The sequence below is a fragment of the Hyperolius riggenbachi genome, chromosome 3 (genome assembly GCF_040937935.1).
Source record: "Hyperolius riggenbachi isolate aHypRig1 chromosome 3, aHypRig1.pri, whole genome shotgun sequence".
Classification (NCBI taxonomy): Eukaryota; Metazoa; Chordata; class Amphibia; order Anura; family Hyperoliidae; genus Hyperolius; species Hyperolius riggenbachi.
In genome coordinates this window covers 225,160,088-225,183,560 of record NC_090648.1, presented here as the reverse complement: position 1 = coordinate 225,183,560, position 23,473 = coordinate 225,160,088, and the positions used below count along the sequence as shown (strand labels likewise).

At 41.0% G+C, this 23,473-nt stretch overlaps 1 protein-coding gene across 2 annotated transcripts in view; it reads right to left on the bottom strand.

Annotated features, from left to right (window-relative positions):
- LOC137561330 (very-long-chain 3-oxoacyl-CoA reductase-like) overlaps nucleotides 1-23,473 on the bottom strand; it is a 35,724-nt gene that overhangs the window by 5,617 nt on the left and 6,634 nt on the right. For both annotated transcript variants that reach the window (XM_068272613.1, XM_068272614.1), the window contains 7 exons: nucleotides 23,199-23,309; nucleotides 12,774-12,841; nucleotides 11,893-11,937; nucleotides 9,435-9,469; nucleotides 4,424-4,505; nucleotides 3,870-3,935; nucleotides 940-1,089 (listed from right to left, as the gene is read on the bottom strand). In XM_068272613.1, coding sequence (XP_068128714.1) covers nucleotides 940-1,089; nucleotides 3,870-3,935; nucleotides 4,424-4,505; nucleotides 9,435-9,469; nucleotides 11,893-11,937; nucleotides 12,774-12,841; nucleotides 23,199-23,309 — 557 coding nt within the window. The remainder of the gene's footprint in view (nucleotides 1-939; nucleotides 1,090-3,869; nucleotides 3,936-4,423; nucleotides 4,506-9,434; nucleotides 9,470-11,892; nucleotides 11,938-12,773; nucleotides 12,842-23,198; nucleotides 23,310-23,473) is intronic.

Sequence of the window (23,473 nt, the reverse complement as noted above, 5' to 3'; positions counted from 1 at the left end):
AATGTGGTATCAGAAGAATGCTGCCAGAAAGACCTTTCTAAGTGTACTGTTGTGAATGGTCGTTCTAGTAAAAAAGAAACTGGGGCCCTAAAAAAACCCCATCCACATTTCTCACCCTCTGTAAGTAGGTGCACTTCAGAAAAAACAAAGCTTGATGATACCTTTAAATGTTTTAATTATCATCATGGAATCCTCTTTATTGATCCACTGCACTGCACCCTAATAGCAGCAGAAGCGTGTCTACTGGGGGAGCTGCCCTACAAGCACATGGGGCCTGGAGCTGGGGGGCGCCCCAATGACTTTTACCTCCATTCCCCCAGAGCAGGTGTTTTTGTGGCCACACTTGTTATGGTTGGGGAAGTCATGGTGGATGCACTTTTCTGGGGAAGGATTATGGCAGCCACACCTGTCATGTAAACCCTGGCATGTGGTCACCCTATCTTTGAGGGGTCACCACAAGAGGACGGTGGTGTGAAAATATGGGGGCCCCATCAAAGTTTTACTTTGTGGCCTCATGATTTGTAGTTATAATATGTTCCTGCAGAAAGGCAAGCTGTGTTGCCTAATGCACAAACTCACTGTAGGTCACAGGACTACACTTCCCATGACTTTTAACTCTCCCTGACAAAGCTCCCATGTGTGATGGGCAAAAGTAGTTGGCGCTTGCACTGCCTACCATCCTGTACCCTCCAATACTGTCTATATGCCTTTTCTACCCTTTCTGCAACCAGTGATTGCAATCAGCATAAGAGTTTCTTCACTGTAAAAATCACAACGCTCAAGAAGATAATCGCTTATCTTGAACATTTACAATCAGATTCTTTTGCAACCTGCCACAGGAAAATTACAGCTGGCATCAGATCAGCTCCTGCGGCTACACTTGGCTTTGGAACCCTCTGGTTTTTATAGCTTATCTATAGGAAGTTCCATAGTTTTTACCTGAAGAGAGTGAGATAGACATCCATTGGTTTTGCTTGTGTAACCGACCGTATTCAGTGCTTCACAGGCATATTCTTCAGCTGATTTCACAAGTATGTTTGTCCCTAATTTATAGGTCATGTCAGTTGAGACAAAGAATGGCATCACACTCTGTTGCAACAGAAACAGCAAAGCAAAACATACCAAAAAACAACAATGAAAGGCTGTTTAGAGAGAATTCAAGAAGGAATAATGCAACACAATTGTTTAAGCAAACATGTTCTAGATGTAATCATGTAAGTTTCCATCAAATTGAAAACTTAAAATGAATCACCGTCATTTGTTGTAAATGGCTATGCACTTCCTGAAACCATATAAATGGTGAAGCATTTTCAAGAATACATTAGAAATGCCCAGAATGTGCAGTGTGTGTGATCACATGACTGTTGTAACGATTGGCCATGCAGATCGTGGTCGTGACTGGAACCAGACTGGCAGATCCACGATCTCTGCATGGCAATCGTTTTGGTTTAAACAAAACCAGAAGATCACAATGGAAATACTGACGTCTGCACAACAGAGTAGAATAATAAATGTGTTTTATTTACAATAATGCAAGTGTACAAATGCAGATCACCATACACATACAATCGTACAATCAAACACGTGGTGCACCACAACTACCAGAATCCTGACTATCTATCTATCTATACAAATATATACAGCAACACACACAATGGGCTCTATTCATAAAAAAGTTGTGGCGAAAAAACTCCTGGAGGGAAAATACCGCAGCGGTATTTTACACTTCTGGGTGGTCATTCAAAAAAATCTTGCCAGCTGCGATGCAAGAGCGGAGATCTCCCGCTGAAAGCTGGCGGTAAGCTGTCGGAAGGCATGCGGAAACACTTCAGCCGGCAGAGTCCTTCCGTGCACTGCTCTCTCTTGGAGGTCTGTCCCATTCACTTGTATGTAATCCGCAAAATCAGAGGAAGCAGTATTTCCCGTCCACATACCGCTTCCTCTAAACTTCATGAATGGCCATTTTGTTACTTTTTTCTAGATAAATCTAGAAAAACACTGGAGAGGGCGGAAATTTCTCGCTCTGCTGGGGGATTGTAGATTTTCATCCGGGAACAGCTTTTATGAATGCCCACTTTGCTAAATGGACGGGAAAATCCGCTGTTTTGAGCGGAAAACTTGCGGTAACCTTTTATGAATAGAGCCCAATATGAGAATATATACAATAATACAATATATACAGACACGTCTCAGCAGAATCAGCACACAGAAGAATAGTCAGACTAGCAAGGATCAATACCAAGAGTTCAGAATATAAGAACAGAGTTCAGGAGCACAGGAAGGTTGGCCAGAGTCACAACCCCGCAAGGAATCAAGCAAAATGACCTAGCAATGTGCTGTTAGGAAGTCCGGCCTTAAATATGCAGCACATTGCTCATGTGACTGACCAGAATCTTTCATAGTTCCATCTGCTGGTAAGCCGAGGAATTGCACTGCTCCCAGCAATATGAGAGCCATCTGCTGGTAGACAGTGGAAGTCCACCTCAAGTTCCTTAGTGCTGCCACCAGCAGGATGACACAGGCACAGATCATTACAACTGTTTATTCAAAGATGGCAGCCACTAAAGATGCCTGCTACTAACCAACCTGGCATAGGGAGAAATCTGTATGCCAAATAGGCTCCTGACCACACCTTATGTCTTTCACTGCCATCTTTTAATTAGAGGTGCACTCAAAATGAGGATTCCGCCCCTGGATCACTAGAGATGGACTATGGTCTACATTGTATGTTATCCAATTACGTTCATTTTAGACACAGAACATTTATATTGTGTTTTTCTCCTGGCATACAGAAAGCGCCAGACCTACCGCCACTAGGACCCACTCTAGGCAGTAGCAGTGTTGCCCAAAGTCTCCTTACTGAATAGGCACTGGTTTACTGAACAGGAAGAGCTGAGATTCAAACCCTGGTCTCCTGTGGCAGAGGCAGAGCCCCTTCTGCTTTTAACAGAAACTAAGGCAGAAGGGAGAGCAGCTTGTAGAGGCCAGTGGGGGTGTGGCTGCTTTTAACTCACAGGGCTCTGCATCTTCAACCTCTCCATCAGTATCAATATTCTAATCACTACTCCATGACTTACACAGTACTAAATTGGTATACATGACATTCACATCTTTACTACCTCAACTCTTTATTTGCATTGGCTAGCAAAACTGAACCAAGAGGGCCCTTCAAATGTGCATACAAATATATTTTTGTCAACCATATGAAGTAGCAATTATTCCATACTGTGCGGAGACTGTACTCCCTACCTACAGTATCAAAGTCTGAAAAGGAGTCTGATCCAAGAGCAATAAAGCACACGTTGTCATTGTTGACTTCTACTTTTGAAAATGCTAGTTGCCAAGTTTTTACAATGATACAGTGAATTCTATGTATGGTCACTAAACTAGCAAGATGCAGATAATGTGTTATGTACTGATGATTGAGTGGACAATCTACAACCTGTGGGCTACTTTTTGGGTCCCAGGGTTCCTTCTAAAACAGCTAACAACTTGAGAACAATTTTTCAATGTGTGGGGTTTTTCAGATCTAATAATAAAACAATACTGGTGGTTAATGGGGCTGTTTCATATTACTCATGTTAAATTTACCATTAGTAATGCATATATAATTGATTATTTCATAAGTTCGCTTTAACCTTTACTTCTAAATCTGTATCTGTAGCAATTGTTAGCTGTAGCGTGTATTGTATGGTGCCAGAAGAATGGAGATTACCATGGCAGAACTTTGTACAAGATCCCCTGTTACTGAGGTTTAGCTCTGATAATATGGAACAGATAGATGCAAGTCTGAAAGCCAGCACAGGGTGATTTTTGCCTTGATGGGGATATTCCATTTAGTACAGGCTTCCGTCAAAGTGATACTTTACCTGCACTGTTATTCCCTGAGACTCGTATTCTGCATGAAGACCTCGAGAAAAGAAATCCACAAAGGCCTAGGAGACAGAGGATTTTTATGATTCAATAAAAAGCGACACATTAATCCGCCAGAGTAAACATGGTATAAATACAAGAATTTTTGGTAATATACAGTATATATACAGTATATCCATGTAAAGGTGTATGCAAGAAAAACAGGATCAGAGCTTTACCATTCTATCCTAGTCTTAACAAGTTGGAATGTGTTACCAGGCTGGATCCACACTTGATTATCCATTTTCTGTGTGCATTTATCTGCACTAATTGTCTGATAGTGCTGCATTGCTGTCAATTGTTTTTCTGTGTGTGAAAAATGCATTCAAGTGTGAACTAGCCCATTGATTAACATTGGCAATTGATTAACATTGGCAATAATTAACAATTTTCCTATGCAGAAAATGCACAGAAAAACTGACGAGTGTTTGGCCCTATAGAAAAATCAACGCCTATTAACAGATCTTGAGATCTCACTTCCCCAATTTATAAAGAAGAGAAAATAACTCACTTTTGTTGCACTATATACAACTATTCTTGGAAAAGGACGATTTCCGGCTACTGAAGAAAGATTTACAATAAGGCCTTTCTTTCTGAAAGAGGGGGACATAAAACAGAAGGGAGTGGGTTTTTTTGCATCTTAAATAAAAACACCTACATGAAACATCAGAAAAACTTTATTGTTAATGAGGAAAGTAACCAGAGACTGAAACACAAGAATGGCTCTCAGTTTCACAGTATATGTTTAATTAATTTGGAGTCTGGAAGCCAGAATGAGAATATGAGCTTTGCTTCCCCAAATTCTGCCCTTTTCAGAGTATTTTTCAAATTGTGACACATACAGAACCAAAGCCCTTTAAGATTGATTTTAAAAAAATATTACATTTGATAAGGTGTCAGTGTCACATCTTTGACCTCTTTACCAGTTTAACTAGGCTGAGCATCTCACCTGCCCTCTCTTGAGCAAGTAAGTAATGCTCAAGGTCAACATGTCCACCAGACTAAGCCAGATTTCTGCAAGACCTAGTGGAGCTTTTTCCCAAGGGGAGAGGTTGCACATGTAAAAGAGAAGCTGCTGCACATCCAAGATTAGGTTGCAAATTGAACGGAGAGGCTGCAAATAGGGGTCTGCAACTGAAAAAGAAGCAAACTGCTCCTCAGAAGAGGGGAGAAGGTGGGTAAGCAAAAAATAAAAATCTATTGTTTAACCTGTTACTAACACTAATGTAATAAACATGCCAGGCAGATCATTTTATTATTTTTAGGAGTTACCTAAAGCTCCCCAAAACTCCCAAAAAAAAGGACAAGTCAGAGGAAATAAAAAAAATAGATCTACTTACCGGGGGCTTCATCCAGGCCCTGGCAGACGATATGTCCCTCGCCACAGCTATGGTGTCTCGGGATTCCCTCCGTTGGAGATGCTGGCCTCGTCTGGCTGGCGAGGACAGCATCTCCAACAGGAGGGGATCCCAAGACACCAGAGCTGCGGCAAGGGACATATCGTCTGCCAGGGCCTGGATGACGCCCCAGGTAAGTAGATCTAGAAATATTTTTTTTATTTCCTCGGACTTGTCCTGTAAGCACTGCAAAAATGCAAGAAGGGGCTGCTAATGTAGAGATTGGTGTCATGCCCTTCCAATTCAAGTGTTTTACATTTGGGCATCCAGGCTCTTTTAAGCAAGCTGTGAACCAAAGCTGTGTGGTTGTCAGTATGTTGTGTTATGTAAAGTAGCTCATGTCCCTGTCTGACTTCACCAGTTTAGTGTTAGTTACAGTTCTAATTTACAAAAAACGTCTACACGTGCTTAAAGTTCAAATCTAATTTTTCTTTTTATTGGATAAAACTCCTCAATAAAAAACTCAATTACTTATACCAAATATTGCACTTTATATAGTCACTCATTCAACCTGCACCACTCTTTCATTCACATACTAGAAGGGCCCTTCTAAAAAAAAAGTCAGATGAACTCTTTAAAACTTTAAAAATCAAAGTCAAATTGGTCAAAAAAATTAAAAGTGAAAAAAGATCAAAGAGATATCAGATAATGTATAGAGAACAAAAATTTTGCTTTCTCATGTAAAAGATATTGCTCAGTGTTGTCCTAGAGTAGTTCCCCTATGAAGTGTCCTATATACATCAAGTTTCCATCACCGCATAGGTTTGTTCTTCATTCAATATGGGTTACTCGTCCTAGTTCAATCTGTAAAAACAGAGGTGCCACACTCACAGTTTGGTACGCTGCTGTCCTCAGGTATTTGCAAGGTACCCTCAATGGCTCTCTCCGCCGTTGCAAGACCGAGACCATCTGTTGTCAGACTACTCACGTTAGCGCTGGTCTCCAAGTGCCCGCCTACGTCACTTCCGTTTGGTAGACACAGTTGTCCGCTCGCCGCACTTCCAGCCGCTTCTCACTTGTATTGGATATGTTCGGGTGACGTCATCACCATAGAGTCCGCTGGAGCTTAATGCACAGGATACCGCTGCACGCTTCTGCGGATAATCCAAGTTCCAGCAAGCTCCTTATCTTAGAGAGTGTATATATTTTTAAAAGTCTAAAACCTCAATGCATTTCAGCCACTTAGCGGTGGCCTTCCTCAGGAGGATTTTGTAAGTCTGAGGTCCCGATTCTCCCTGCTTCTTAAATATCAACTCGCAGATCGTCCAACCCCCTTATTCATGGGGTCATAGGTCACAGTGGGCTGAGCAATTTTCTCCGCTATTATCCCTATTATAAAAAATAAAATAAAAATGAAAATAAATATAAAAAATAAAATAAAAACAAGCTAAAAACTCCGCAAGAGAGTGATCTGTATATAGACAAATTGCGTGCAAATACGTCATACAAAATTAGGCAAAAAGTACCAGATCATCATTCCACTCACATACCCTTAAGCTTACATCCATATACACACATATCTACCCCAACCTCAGACATTAGTCTCCCAGTTCCCAACACCTTCCCCTCTATTTATATCCACAGGGTGTGTTCTATATTAGTCACTACCCTGCGTTTGCAGTTTCTACTCAAAAAAAAGCAAAGAATTCCATTTCGCTATTCAGACCCTTGGGAATGATGGTGTCTAGCTGAAAGATCCACCTGGATTCATTCTGTGACATTTTCTTTATATAGTCCCCTCCCCTCCCACTGCGTTCTACAATCTCAAGGCCGAAAAATATGGTACCCCTTAAGATACCCCCATGTTGTTCCTTATAATGTTTAGAGAGCGGGTGTCCCTCACTCCTTTTAAGAATATTATTAAAATGTTCCCCCACCCTTCTCTGCAATGACCTCGTGGTTCTCCCAATATATCTTTTATTGCAGGGACATTGGATACAATAAATCACCCCACAAGTAGTGCAGGTAATGGGATCCCTAATCTTATATTTTACTGAGTCCATAGTTTCTACCTCCACTATTCTACCCGGAGTTGCAACTGCAGCCAATGAAAACAAGGGGAGGGAGGATAGTGGGAGGGGGAGGGGTAGAGCAGGGTTCATGAGATGTGGGTTGTGCCTAAATTGCAAGAGGACCAACAATCCGGGTAGAATAGTGGAGGTAGAAACTATGGACTCAATAAAATATAAGATTAGGGATCCCATTACCTGCACTACTTGTGGGGTGATTTATTGTATCCAATGTCCCTGCAATAAAAGATATATTGGGAGAACCAAGAGGTCATTGCAGAGAAGGGTGGGGGAACATTTTAATAATATTCTTAAAAGGAGTGAGGGACACCCGCTCTCTAAACATTATAAGGAACAACATGGGGGTATCTTAAGGGGTACCATATTTTTCGGCCTTGAGATTGTAGAACGCAGTGGGAGGGGAGGGGACTATATAAAGAAAATGTCACGGAATGAATCCAGGTGGATCTTTCAGCTAGACACCATCGTTCCCAAGGGTCTGAATAGCGAAATGGAATTCTTTGCTTTTTTTTGAGTAGAAACAGCAAACTCAGGGTGGTAGTGACTAATATAGAACACACCCTGTGGATATAAATAGAGGGGAAGGTGTTGGGAACTGGGAGACTAATGTCTGAGGTTGGGGTAGATATGTGTGTATATGGATGTAAGCTTAAGGGTATGTGAGTGGAATGATGATCTGGTACTTTTTGCCTAATTTTGTATGACGTATTTGCACGCAATTTGTCTATATACAGATCACTCTCTAGCGGAGTTTTTAGCTTGTTTTTATTTTTTATATTTATTTTCATTTTTATTTTATTTTTTATAATAGCGGAAAAAATTGCTCAGCCCACTGTGACCTATGACCCCATGAATAAGGGGGTTGGACGATCTGCGAGTTGATATTTAAGAAGCAGGGAGAATCGGGACCTCAGACTTACAAAATCCTCCTGAGGAAGGCCACCGCTAAGTGGCTGAAATGCATTGAGGTTTTAGACTTTTAAAAATATATACACTCTCTAAGATAAGGAGCTTGCTGGAACTTGGATTATCCACAGAAGCGCGCAGCGGTATCCTGTGCATTAAGCTCCAGCGGACTCTATGGTGGTGACGTCACCCGAACATATCCAATACAAGTGAGAAGCGGCTGGAAGTGCGGCGAGCGGACAACTGTGTCTACCACACGGAAGTGACGTAGGCGGGCACTTGGAGACCAGCGCTAACATGAGTAGTCTGACAACAGATGGTCTCGGTCTTGCAACGGCGGAGAGAGCCATTGAGGGTACCTTGCAAATACCTGAGGACATCAGCGTACCAAACTGTGAGTGTGGCACCTCTGTTTTTACAGATTGAACTAGGACGAGTAACCCATATTGAATGAAGAACAAACCTATGCGGTGATGGAAACTTGATGTACATAGGACACTTCATAAGGGAACTACTCTAGGACAACACTGAGCAATATCTTTTACATGAGAAAGCAAAATTTTTGTTCTCTATACATTATCTGATATCTCTTTGATCTTTTTTCACTTTTAATTTTTTTGACCAATTTGACTTTGATTTTTAAAGAGTTCATCAGACTTTTTTTTTTAGAAGGGCCCTTCTAGTATGTGAATGAAAGAGTGGTGCAGGTTGAATGAGTGACTATATAAAGTGCAATATTTGGTATAAGTAATTGAGGTTTTTATTGAGGCGTTTTATCCAATAAAAAGAAAAATTAGATTTGAACTTTAAGCGCGTGTAGACATTTTTTGTATTTTCTGGCTGTTTATGAGGTTTTAAGGGACCCCTCAGTACTACACGCTGCTCGTTGTAATAGCTGATCCCCTCCAAGCGCCTGGTAAAACTTTATTACAGTTCTAATTGAAACCACTCTAATACTAGCAATGCACTCAGTCAATAATGGCCCCATATGGCAGGCAATCAGTCACTTCTCAATCATAAAACACTATGGCAACAGTGATAGATTTTAACACCTTGGGAACTATCGCCTTGTCTAGTTTTTACTTCAGCAGAAAGCTAATTGAGAACCAGTAAAATTGCTTATATTTACTACTGAATATATTTATCAAATAATCCCTATGCTGCTCAGAAACTCTGTACACTTATTTACCTTTGCAGCATTTGGGGAAGAACAGTCCGAGTCATCTGGAAGAGAGAGAGATTCTGCCGGATTACGTCAATAATTCTACTTCTATCACATTAATTTATGAAGTTGGTGTACTGGAACAAACTTCAAGGGTGGTTATTAGGTGTGTCTGAATCCTGTAACCTAAACCTGTAAAAACTTTATACATGTGTAGAGATAGCCCAAACAGTTCGCCGGTGAGCAGTATTTGGCCGAACAGTGAACATTTGGCGTGTTTGTTTCGCCCCCTATACATTATCATTAAGCTAAATTTTGACCGCTTACCTCACAGTCAGCAAACACATGGCAACCAATTAGCTAGCACCCCTTCCTGGAACTCCCACCCCCCTATCAAAAAGCAGGTGCGGTGGCCATATTGGATCAATTCTCTGCTGACTGTTAGTGAGCGTAGGGTCAGACTTGCTGCAGATTGGTAAGGAAAGTATTAGCTAGGCTTGTGTTCTTGTTCCTCACCTGCTGTGAAAGCACTCCAAATAGCCCTTTTGAGGGCTAGCACATCGGTCTCCTCTTGTTTTTTTTTTTTTTTTTGTGTGTGTGAGACACTCCGCAGCCCACTGACACCCAGAACTATGTGCACACTACTGCTGTTGTCTCATTAAGTTGCAGGCACAGAACCATTCAAATGCATTATTATTTCACTGTATTCTGATAGTACTATTGCATTTCTCTGTGTGAGACACTCCACAGCCCACTGACACCCAGAGCTGTGCATAATGTGATTTCTGCCCATTAGGGTTTAAACCCGACTTTGCGTCAACTCCGTAATTCTTGGTAAGACTTTTGGCATGGATCCCCCTCTGGCATGCCCCTGTCCAGGTCTTAGACCCCTTGAAACAACTTTTTCATCACTTTTGCGGCCAGAAACAGTCTTTGTAGGTTTTAAAATTCGCCTGCCCATTGAAGTCTATGGCGGTGTGCCAGGTTTGCGGAAGTTTGCGTTTGCCATTCACAGACGGAAAATTCTATGTTCGCAACATTTCTATACATGTGACCAGGGTTGTTTCTGCCCATTTTGGCCCCAGGCAACGGATCTTTTTTCTCTCTTCCCTAAATTTATGAACAGGAAGATCATAAGCTACATCATTCAGTTATGTGGGCACCAGTAGGAATTTGATAGTATAGAAATAATGTCGTTCCTCAAAATACATTTGTAAAGGATACACAAATGATTACCAGGCCATATACATCTCCCTGGCACAAACTCACTAAACCCATATAACAAACCATTACAATAATGGTTTTGAGGGGTGTGGATCCACTTTATAAACATTTTACTGTTATTGTACAGCTTGGGTCTTTACAGGTTAGAGTATTGTCCTATAAAAACAAACAGACTTGCAACAATCAACAGCAGTGCCCATTTAGGTGTTAAATTACCAATTCTTTCTAAATGGAGCTAGCAGTCAGCTATAACAATTCTATAAAGTACAGTGTGCTAAGACTAAGTCTTTAATGCCTCCTCCTACAGTTGTCACCCCAGGCATCTGCCTGGTTTGCCTATGCCTAAAAGCAGCCCTGTATGTGACATTTTTCTCGAAGTTGGTTAACTAGAACTCTCAAACAACCAGAAAAAAGTTCTGCACTTGCAGGATTCACAAAGTTAATTTTACAGTATATAGCGATAAAACTGTTACATTAAGTTAAGTTTGTCTTTGTTTTAAAATGCTTTTAACCACTTCAGCCTCCACGCCATTTTACCTTAACGCCAAAAGCCATTTTTACCTGTCAGTGCTCCTCCCATTCATTTGGTCATAACTTTATCACTGCATCTCACACTAGAATGATCTATATCTTGTTTTGTTTTTTACACAAATTAGACTTTTTGTGGGGGATGCTCCTTTTAGTAATTACTTTATTTTCTAGGCAAATAGGCAAATATAATTTTAAAATAAGCAATGCTACTATAAATAAAACCCACCTATTTTATTTGCCCATTAGTCCCGACTATCACAACATTTAAATTATGTCCCTAGTACAATGTATGGCAATAATATATTTTTTTGAAATAAAAAAAAATTGTGTGTGTATGTGTCCCGTCAACTGCAAGCACTCATGTACTAAAATAACAGTAATACACCCTCATGACATGCAGTACATGTTTAAAAAAAAATCTCTAAGGCAGCTATTTATGGATTTTTTTTAGATGTTTGCTTGGTAACTGTGGGGGAGAGGGGTATTATTTGCATTATCTATTTTATTAAACGTGTGTGGTGTCTGTAGTTTAACTTTTCGCCACTCGATGGCGCTAGAAACACAATCCTGATTTATCAGGAAGTGTTTTTTTACTTTCGTTTTGTTACGTTCTTATGAATGGACATGGCCCCTGATAGGGGTCATGTCCATTCATTACAGTCATCGGGATTGGTTTGAGAAAGCTTTGATTCTTTAGTTTTATATTAAAAGCTTGAAAAAGTTCACTTACCCATAACACAGACAGGATGTTGCAATTTATTGTCTTGTCCAGCATCTAATTATTATACATATAATAATTATTCTGATGTTCTAAACACATTGTACATGTACAACATAATGATTTAAATTGTGTTTCACCATTTGAAGAACAGAACAAAACTGCATTCCAAGAATTTGTCTAATCAGTACACTCTAAACAGGATTTGCTCAGGTTCCCCTGAAACGGAGATTACTGAAGAACTTGAATTACAATGCTATTCAGTGCCAACCTCACCTGGATCATACTGGACTATAGCAAGGTCAGTGAAACTACCGTTGTGTGCAAGACACAACTTATGTAAACAAATCTTGGACGGCCAGGTTTATTTATGTACTTCTGCTCAAGCAAGCAATTTCAGTAACCTGTCAGCAGTCCTTGTTTTTGGTCTATGAGATGTTCCATTTCGGTGCCAAGCAGCCGGTACTGCATACAATACAGCAAACATTGGCAATCTCTATGCTGATAGCTGACCATTAAAATGTATAGGAGTTAGTCTAATGCTGGGTACATACCATGCAATTTCTTGCCCGTCGCCCGATCGATGGGAAGCAATCTATTATTTCCGACATGTCCAATTGGCTCTCGATTGATAAAGCGATCGATTTTGCACATTTATCATTAGAAAATTGATCGCTTTATCGGGTGCACTTTGGACATTTACACACGCAACTTCCCGTTCGATCACCCATCGATCGGGTGGGAAATTGCATTGTGTGTACCCAGCACAAGTAAGGTATGAAGGGTGAAGGTGAATTACAGGAAAAGAAGGAGTCAACAGTTGGCCTGATGGACTAGAGTGAGGTTCCAGTACTTGTTTTAGAATAATCTTTATCTTTTGAGAATGAACATACCTGATTTAGATCAGGGGTTTCCAAAAATTTGGGGAATGCATCTGCTGATTTCATACCTACATTGTTTACTGAAGAAAAAAGGTAAAACAGATATCACAAAGAACTGTAATAACATGGAACATTTTCCAAGTAGTAAATATTCCGATTTTACTATGTTACATAGAAATATGAGTACTGCACACAGCAGAATTGTGTTTTTACAGTGCATACATTCAACATCTGTCGTAAAGAATACAGGAGTTTTATGTGCTGACATACTGTTTTTTGTGACACTCCCTCTACAGCATGATATTTTGTAGAATGCACTGAAAACCCCAAATTCCCCAAAAGGGGAATATAATGGAGAGCACTATAGTTGTAACAGGGGCACTATAAAAGAGCACACCATACATGGGGTCATTGTAGTGGAAATGCACTACAACAACAACAACAAAACATTTGTAAAGCACTTTTCTCCCATAGGACCCCAAAGCACATAAGCTTGTCTCAGAGCAGTACATAGTGATGTGTATGGGGGGGGGGGGAGTTATGTGATTATAAGCCACAGGTGGCTTTTCAGTTTTGATTTGAACTTTTCTCTGGTTGGAGCTGTATTGATTAAGTTTGGCAAGGCATTCCAAAGGGAATGGGCAGTATTACAGAAAGCTCTGGCATAAAGGTTTTCAGTTGGACTCTGGGGGTGGCAAAGTTATTGGATCCTTTTGATCTGAGATTGTGGGTGGTGTGACGCAGTTCACTGGCGCACCGAAGGGGGTATTCCGGGTGTCTGGAACACCTCCCCCCCCCCCCCCCCCGCGACCAGAAGGATATGTGTGCGGCCTCGGTTGCTGCTGGCGGCGGGTGTAAGGCAGAGCTGCGGGGAGAGAAGACTTTACACTTACGGTGCCTGGATCCTGCGCGGCTTCCATGTACTTCCTGTCCCGGCATCTGTCGCTATAGTAACAGCGCCCCCTGTGATGATGTACCGCTTGTCATCACAGGGGGAGCTCTTACCGATGCGACGCGCGCCGGGACAAGCAGAAGATAGAAGCTGCGAGCAGGATGAAGGCAGGTAAGTGGAAACTCCTCTCTCCCCGCTCCCCCCCCCCCGCGCCTACCTATCTAACCTATACTGGGGCATATACCTATCTAACCTATACTGGGGAATATACCTATCAAACCTGTACTGGGGCATATACCTATCTAAGGCTTGAAAATGGGGGAGAAACCGAGAGCCCAATATGGTGCAGTATGTTAATATGGAGAGATCTGTTGTGAATAAATTATATGATTATACTCACAAGGATGGGTCGCCACAAAGGCAACCACTGGAAAGGCCGGCGGGGAGAATTGTAACCTGACCCCGCTCAGGTTAAAAAGTCGCTTTCTGTAGATAGGAGAAAATGGGGATACACCCCTCCACCAAGGGTGGACTAGATAATATTGAAATACGATAACAGAGGCGCCAAGCAGAATAAAATTAGTTAAAATTGTTAAAAAGGGGGAAGTGGGTGGACTCACCTCCCTTCTGAAAAAAAGGCCGGACAATGGACAGGTTACTTACAGTCTAAAGTAACATTTATTAGTAACTCCAAAAGTGCAACGCGTTTAACGGGTAACAGTCCCGCTTCTTCAGGCAAACGATTATTTGGAGGGTGCTGGGGAAGGGAAACAAAAGGAAAAAAAAAATTGGACTTTGACACACCATCTCCTTCATCCAATCTCACTCCATCAGAAAAGAAAGCTCTCTACACCCTCAAAAATAATCCAGATATAATCATCAAACCCGCTGATAAGGGCGGCGGTATAGTTTTACTCAATAAAAATGACTATCTACTAGAGGCCCATAGACTACTCGACAATCCACTACACTATAGACAATTGGACTCCGACCCCACCCCCAACTATAACGCTAATTTAAAACTCTTCATTAACCAAGCATTTTTAAACGGTATCATTACCAAGAATGAAAGGAACTTCATCATCAATCACCATCCCAAAACACTGTTCTTTTATTATCTCCCCAAAATTCATAAATCACTCACCAATCCACCTGGTAGACCCATCATTGCAGGGATAGAATCCATCACCAGCAACTTATCTAAATTTGTAGACTATCATTTACAACTCCTTGTACAAAATCTACCGTCATATCTTAAAGATTCGGAACATCTTATTCAGATATTAAACACTATTCCTTGGAATACAGAATACAGCTGTCTGACATGTGATGTGTCTTCCTTATACACCAATATTCCACACACCTTTGGCCTCAGATCATTAACATATTTCCTTTCCACCCATCCCGACATGCCAGCCGCCCAACAATCATTCAATGTGTTTTCATTTGCTGACAATCATTACCATTAAATTTCCGGTACCGCTATGGGCAGCTCATTTGCACCCTCATATGCCAATCTTTCCATGGGCCTCCTGAAACATCTCAAATTCTCCCAGACACATACATTTAGCAAAAACATTGTTCTATATGAAAGATACATTGATGACTTGATCTTCATTTGGAAGGGCGACCATTCCCTCATTCCTACTTTCCTCACCTTCCTGAACGATAACCCGGCCGGTCTGACGTTCACCCACCAACATCATCCCACCACCATCGATTTTCTCGATCTAGTTTTATTTACTAACACCCATCACATCAAAACCAAGACACATTTCAAAAAAGTTGACTCTAACAATTACATTCATTTCAATAGCCATCATCACCGACCCTGGACAACCAATACTCCCTATAGTCAATACCGCAGAATCTTCCGCAATTGCACCGATTTTCTCCGATTACCAATCCCAATCAGATATCCTTACCAAAAAGTTTGCAGAACGTGGCTACCCAAAAAAACTGATCAAAGACGCCAAATGGAAGGCCACCATCACCAATACCAACAATACTGTTTCGTCCTCGACCCCCAGTCCTTTCCCCAGATTCATCACTGGATTCAGTAAACACCACAAACAGATCAGATCCATATTACAAAACAGATGGGAGATTCTGACACAGGATCCTCACCTCAAACCTACCATACCTGAAACTCCCTTACTCACATTCAGAAGGGCCCCCAACCTCAAAAGTCTCATGGCCCCTAGTAAACTACGCCTACCTATCCCTAATCCCACTGAAACCACCCCCATCTCAAACCCTGGGTCATTTCCCTGTGGGAAATCCAGATGTACTGCCTGTCGCTTCATAAACACCACTGATTCCTTTTCATCCAATACCACCCAAATTCAGTATATTATCAAACAATACATTACTTGTTCAACCAGAAATGTTATTTATTTGATCTCTTGTTCATGCAATCTGCAATATGTGGGGCGAACCACTCAACTTGTCCGAAACAGAATAGGACAACATAAGCGCAATATATTGAAAAACTATCCACTTCACAGCATTTCCCGTCATTTTGGCTCCACCCACAACTGCAATCCACAAACACTCAAATTCACGCTTATTGAATCCATCCCACCGCACAATGCTTTTGAGGTCCTTAGGAATAAAGAAATGTTCTGGATACAAATTCTTAAAACACTAACGCCCGAAGGTCTAAACGAACAATTAGAGAAAGTTTATTGAATCATCTTTTTTTAATATATTTTAAATGGTCCTCTCTTTTATTCAAACCCATTATATTTGTCATACACTTGTTTTGTATTGATCATTTACTTATTTTATCATTTTCAATGTATTTTCGTCAAGTTTTATGCTTCATACAAATTTTTGCAACTATGCATAGTTTTGTATCCATACTCCTATTATTACAGCAGTTTTCTGTTTTTCACCCTGTACCATTAACCCCAGCTGGAATGAACCTCTCCAGTATATTTTGGATCCAACATTCGGCATAGTGTGGCATGAACAAATTTTTTTATGCATTTTCTTTACATGTACTTTTTATGTATTCCAAGTGCAACTTTTATTCAACCTTTCTACATTTCCTCTCTCCAGCCTCCGTCCCTATAACAAACACCACACCTATTGTTTTTACTTAAGATTTAGGCCACCTCCAATCCTATGCGCTTTCCACCATCCACTACCAACCCATACAAGGTACACTATGGGAGTAAGCACGTCGTTACTTATGCATATCCCAGTCCCTTTGCCTATATCCCTCTCTTTCTCCCCCCCCCCTTCCGTTCCCATCCAGCATCATACACATAGGTTTGCATCCTATTCCCACATTGATCACAGTACTGCACTGCCCAACTACCATATGTCATCAATATGCGACCTCTGTCGCTCCCCCTTCCCATCCCCCATTCTGGGCGATTCCAGTCACTTATAAATTTAAGACAGAGCACCCCACACCTCACAGAGGCGCTCTACCTGGTTCATGACCTGATTTTGGTAAGTTGAGCATTTGCTCACCTCTAAACACTGCTGTTTCTTAGTATGCCTTTTTGTTTTATCATAATATACTGCTGCAATCACTCCTTCAAAAATGAAACCTTTCTCTGCTTCTCATAACTTTAGTAAGTCGAACATTTGCTCATCTTCAAACACTGCTGGGTTGTTTTTTTTTGTTTTGTTTTTTTCAGTATGCCTTTTTTGCCTTATCATATTATAGTGCTGCACTTACTCCTTTAAAAACTAAACCTTTCTCTGTTTCCCCCTGTTTTAAATTCACCTTTTTACTGTTTTATCATTTTACTAAGAGTGGCTCATACTCTGCCTTTATATTATGGATATGTGCACTGTCACTTTATACATGCTATTTGCACACGTTCTCAGTCTATTTTGTATGCATATCTTGCTGTTAAATGCATAATTGCACATTTTATTGCTGTAGACTTGCGGTGCACCTTTGGGTGCCTGGTATTTGCGTTCCTCTGGCAATCCCCTTTTTTTCCTTTTGTTTCCCTTTCCCAGCACCCTCCAAATAATCGTTTGCCTGAAGAAGCGGGACTGTTACCCGTGAAACGCGTTGCACTTTTGGAGTTACTAATAAATGTTACTTTAGACTGTAAGTAACCTGTCCATTGTCCGGCCTTTTTTTCAGAAGGGAGGTGAGTCCACCCACTTCCCCCTTTTTAACAATTTTAACTAATTTTATTCTGCTTGGCGCCTCTGTTATCGTATTTCAATATATACCTATCTAAGCTATACTGAGGGGCATATACCTATCTAATCTATACTGGGGGGCATATACATATCTAATCTATACTGGGGGGCATATACCTATCTAATCTATACTGGGGGGCATATACCTATCTAACCTATACTGGGGGACATATACCTATCTAACCTATACTGGGGCATATACCTATCTAAGCTATACTGAGGGGCATATACCTAGCTAATCTATACTGGGGCATATACCTATGTAACCTATACTGGGGCATATACCTATCTAATCTATACTGGGGCATATACCTATCTAAGCTATACTGAGGGGCATATACCTATCTAATCTATACTGGAGCCATATACCTATTTAATCTATACTGGAGCCATATACCTATCTAACCTATACTGTAGGCATATACCTATCTAATCTATACTGGGGCATATACCTAGCTAATCTATACTGGGGCATATACCTAGCTAATCTGTACTGGGGGGTATACCTATCTAACCTATACTGGGGCATATACCTAGCTAATCTATACTGGGGCATATACCTATCTAACCTATACTGGGGGGCATATACCTATCTTATCTATACTGGGGGGCATATACCTATCTAACCTATACTGGGGGACATATACCTATCTAACCTATACTGGGGCATATACCTATCTAAGCTATACTGAGGGGCATATACCTAGCTAATCTATACTGGGGCATATACCTATCTAACCTATACTGGAGCCATACACCTATCTAACCTATACTGGAGGCAATTACCTATCTAATCTATACTGGGGCATATACCTAGCTAATCTATACTGGGGCATATACCTATCTAATCTATACTGGAGCATATACCTATCTAACCTATACTGGGGGACATATACCTATCTAACCTATACTGGAGGCAAATACCTATCTAATCTATACTGGGGCATATACCTAGCTAATCTATACTGGGGCATATACCTATCTAAGGTATACTGGGGGACATATACCTATCTAATCTATACTGGGGGGCATATACCTATCTAACCTATACTGGAGCCATATACCTATCTAACCTATACTGGAGCCATATACCTATCTAACCTATACTGGGGGCAACTATATGGGCTACCTATACTCGACTGGCTACCTATACTGTGGGCACCTATACCTGTCTCCACATTGGGGCACATTTTACGCCCTCGCCCTGGGTGCAATTTAGCCTAGAAACTGCTAGTATTTGGCTCCGCGCACATCATGTTTTGGCCACGCCCACATGCCGCTTTCAGGAATCCCCCCCCCCCCCTTGAAAATCCTGGATTTTCCCCCTGCAGTTGCAACAAACCCTTCAGGTATCCTGGGCCTAGGCCATGTAGGGATTTGAATGTTAGCATGCCAATTTTGAAAAGGATTCTCCATTATATCGGTAGCCAGTGGCGTGAGCGAAAGATCGGCGTTATGTGGCAATGGCGGGGTTGGCTTGTTAACAGTCTTGCGGCAACATTCTGTAGTAGCTGCAGGCGGTGTAGGTCTTTGTTTACAAGGCTTGCATAGAGGGCATTGCAATAGTCCAGCCGTGATGTGATGAAGGTGTGAACTAGGGCTGGAAGAGCCTTTGAAGGAATGAGGTGCTGAATTTTTTGCAATATTCCTTAGGTGAAAGAAGGAATGGAAACACTATAATAGAATCTATTATACAGGAAAGTAATAAGGGGGACATTATAAAGGAATATATTTTAACTTGGGCCATTAGAAAGGAAGGGACTATAATGGGAAACACTACAATAGGAAATAGTCCAGCAAGGGAGATGCGAAGCAGCAAATTTGAGCGCATGCATCAAGTACGCAGGGAGATGTACAACTTATATTGTTATGAAAAGAGTGACATAAGGGCTGCACATGTTATATGTCTTATTTGTCTTATATGTAAATGTTGATTTGGTGCTTGCATAGTTTGCCTCCAGATGAGCTTTATTTTAATTGTTTGCCACACTGTCTAGGATGTGAAGCAGTGGCTGAAAAAATCTTAACATAATTGGCCCAGGCTTGTGAAACAGAAATTTCACACCCAAGGTTCTTCTTCAGCATAACAGAAAATGTAAATCAAACATTTTATAGAATTCACAGAGAAACATTTATAATTTTCTAAGAGGTTTTCCTGCACACTGATTTGTGCACTGTTGCTATGGATCCAGTGAAGCACCATTTAAATCATTTTAACCCTTTCCAATACTTTTAATTTATCATCCTGTTGTGTTCAGTAATCACGGATGCAGAATTACTGGAACTAGGTTTATTTACAAGTGACTGCAGGTCTTTACATCAAGCAATGCTTAGCTTCGTATATCCAGCACACACAGACAGGACAGGACTCAACAAATCTCTAGAACAGCATAGATAGATCCCATGTGATCATGCAGCATCACAGTAGAATCACAGCATTGGAAAAAATGATCAATCAAGAAAAATTTCTGAGTACAAATTTATGAAAATGTTCAAGACATTAACAGAAGGTTTAAATTGTGGAACAGGATTCATGACACCTTATGTAACATGATTGATTTGGCTTCATGATCTTCAGAAACCTGCTGGATTTCATGTATGGTTGCACTAACTCACTGGCTCCAGCCTGCTGATCACCTGACACCTAACAGATAAACAGTAACCAGCACAACTGTCATCTTCGTGTTTACTATTTACCTGCATCAGTGTTTTACTTCAGCTAACATCTGGAAATATGCCTGAAGAAGGGGACTAGATCCCAGAAAGCGTGCATCATTTAACTCTATTAGTTAGCCATTAAAGAGACTCCGTAACAAAAATTGCATCCTGTTTTTTATCATCCTACATGTTCCAAAAGCTATTCTAATGTGTTCTGGCTAACTGCAGCACTTTCTACTATGACAGTCTCTGTAATAAATCAATGTATCTTTCCCCTGTCAGACTTGTCGGCCTGTGTCTGGAGGGCTGCCAAGTTCTTCAGTGTTGTGGTTCTGCTATGAACTCACCCTTTCTGGCCCCTCTATGCACACTGCCTGTGTGTTATTTAGATAAGAGAGAAGAGAGAAGCTGCTCTAATTAGCTGGATAAATCGTCCTCTGAGCTGGCTGGGCTTTCACATACTGAGGAATTACAAACAAGGGCAAAGCTGTTTGCAGGAAGAAACGAGCAGCCTGAAACTTCAGTGCGTGGGGGAAAGAAACACACAAATGATCTCTTGAGATTCAAAAGGAATGCTGTATACAGCCTGCTTATGTATGGATGTATTTTCTATGTGTGGACATACTGTACATCAACCTACTTCCTGTTTTGGTGGCCATTTTGTTTGTTTACAAATAAACTTTTTAAAACTGTTTTTAACCACTTTTAATGCGGCGAGGAGCGGCGAAATTGTGACAGAGGGTAATAGGAGATGTCCCCTAACGCACTGGTATGTTTACTTTTGAGCGATTTTAACAATACAGATTCTCTTTAAGGAGCTAGTCTACTTTAGGGGACCCACCGCAAATCCCCATAGACACTTTCAGCTAGTCTGCAGAAACGGAACAAATGTCCGCTTTCACCTTGTTTAAACCCCCACAAGCCTTATACCCACGGATAGGTAAGCATATCCTGTAACGAACTGTGAGGTTTTCGTTCAAAAAAAAGTTGAAATGGGCTGTGTAGGAGCCGCCGAACGGCCTTAATCTCGGTTCCGTCGGCCATCTTCCTTCTGCTGTGCAGGTCCTTTCTTTCTCCTCATTGGAGGGTTCGTTAGCTGCCGACAGAAGCTGGCACGCCCCCACCCAACAATTCCCTCCAATGAGGAGGAAGAAACGACCTGCAGAGCAGAACAAAGATGGCTGACGGACCCGAAATTGCGGCCGTTCGGCGGCTCCTGTACAGTCAGTTCCAACTTTTTTTTTACCGAAACCGCAAAATTCGTTAGAGGACATGCTTAGCTACCCAGGGATTTAAGGCTGGTGGAGGTTTAAACAAGCAAACGGAAGACATTTGTTCCGTTTTGCAGCCCAGGTGAAAGTGTCTATGGGGATTTGCGGTGGGTCCCCTAAAGTAGACTAGCTCCGCCATTAAAAGGTATTATTTTTTACAAAACGTTGTTTTTTTCTACCTATATAATTTGTTTGGCTAACACGCTACAGAAACTTTTTTGCTCCTAGCATTGGATATAGTTATTCTGCTTCGCTCTTTAGTGACCTGCAGTGTATCCATAGCACCACATTGTGTAATACAGTTCTGTTGATTAACACTGCTCTCTGTCACTCATGCAATCTCCTTGTGACTGTGATTAACACCTTGGTCTCACTCTGTGTATACACCGCACACCCTTTAATCCCCACAGCTCACCAGATTTTAACCACCTCTGGTTGCAGGTGGATCATGCGTATTGTATAATCTTTATCCCGGTTTATGAAGTCCTCCAAACTTTCTTCTCCATTCCAAAGTTTAATCTCTCAAATTATAAAAAATCTAAAAGCCACATAGCATAACACATTTAAAAACAATCAGCCTCTGTGCGATACAATTGCACCTATGCGCCCAGAGTGAGATACTGCTTGCATGGCCGTTGGAAACTGCTGTTATTTCCCACAATGCAATAAGGTTCACAGACAAAAAATTGTAAGGGACATGGCCTTGACGTCGCACTGTGGGAAGGGTTTCACCACAATATATGCAATACAGGTGTCCCTGGTAATCTATATGAGAAACATTAAAGATTTCTTGTGGGAAAGGGGGTATCAGCTACTGACTGGGATGGAGTTCAATCCTGGGTTAAAGTTCCTCTTGAATGTTCAAAGATGTTCAATCAGATGAAATTAATCCCAACTTGCAAACATGTTTACTGCAAACGGCATACAACTTGGAATAAGTACATGCAAATGCATTTCTAAACTGCGTATCATTTACATTAAATTTGCTTGCAAATTGGAATTATTGGCATCTCATCGAACACCTCTCATAAGTTAGATTTCCATTTTTTTAACCACTTTCGGACCAGCATAGTTGCAATCTACACCCTGTTTATGTTTGCCAAAGCCTGCCAGGGTGCGTAGATTTCAACTTCCACATTCTGTGCGGCCCTGCCATTCCCATCCACACCGTTCTCTCATCGCTGCAGCCTACTCGCTCACACTGACAGCAGAGCTCCATCTCTTGGTAAGGAGCCAATTTCATTGGCTCCTGACCTAGTGATTACTGTAAACCAGTCAAGGTAATTACTGTTTACAAAGGGAAAGGATGGCTCTGGTCCAAAGTGATTAATATTACTGTAGTTTGTTATGTTATATCTTTATGTTATAAAGATTAAATAAAATATATATAAAATAATATAAAATATATACATCCTTTTACACAAGAAGCCATCATCTCACCCAGAACACCAATCTCCAGTCCTTTTATTTCTTCTTTAATCCCCTGGTATATATGTGACCCGCTTGTAAAATCCACCTGGATAATACGTGTCTTGCGCCCAAAATCTTGTTCTTAAAGTATGGATACAGAAAAAGTAATCAATGATCAGAAATTGCGACTCATCAGTAGTATCCAGATTCCGCTTACATTAGTAAATGAAAATAGTTGCCTAACTAAGTACAACTAATTTTTCCAAATTCAATTTTATCCCTGAAAAGTCAGCTCCTGATAAAGT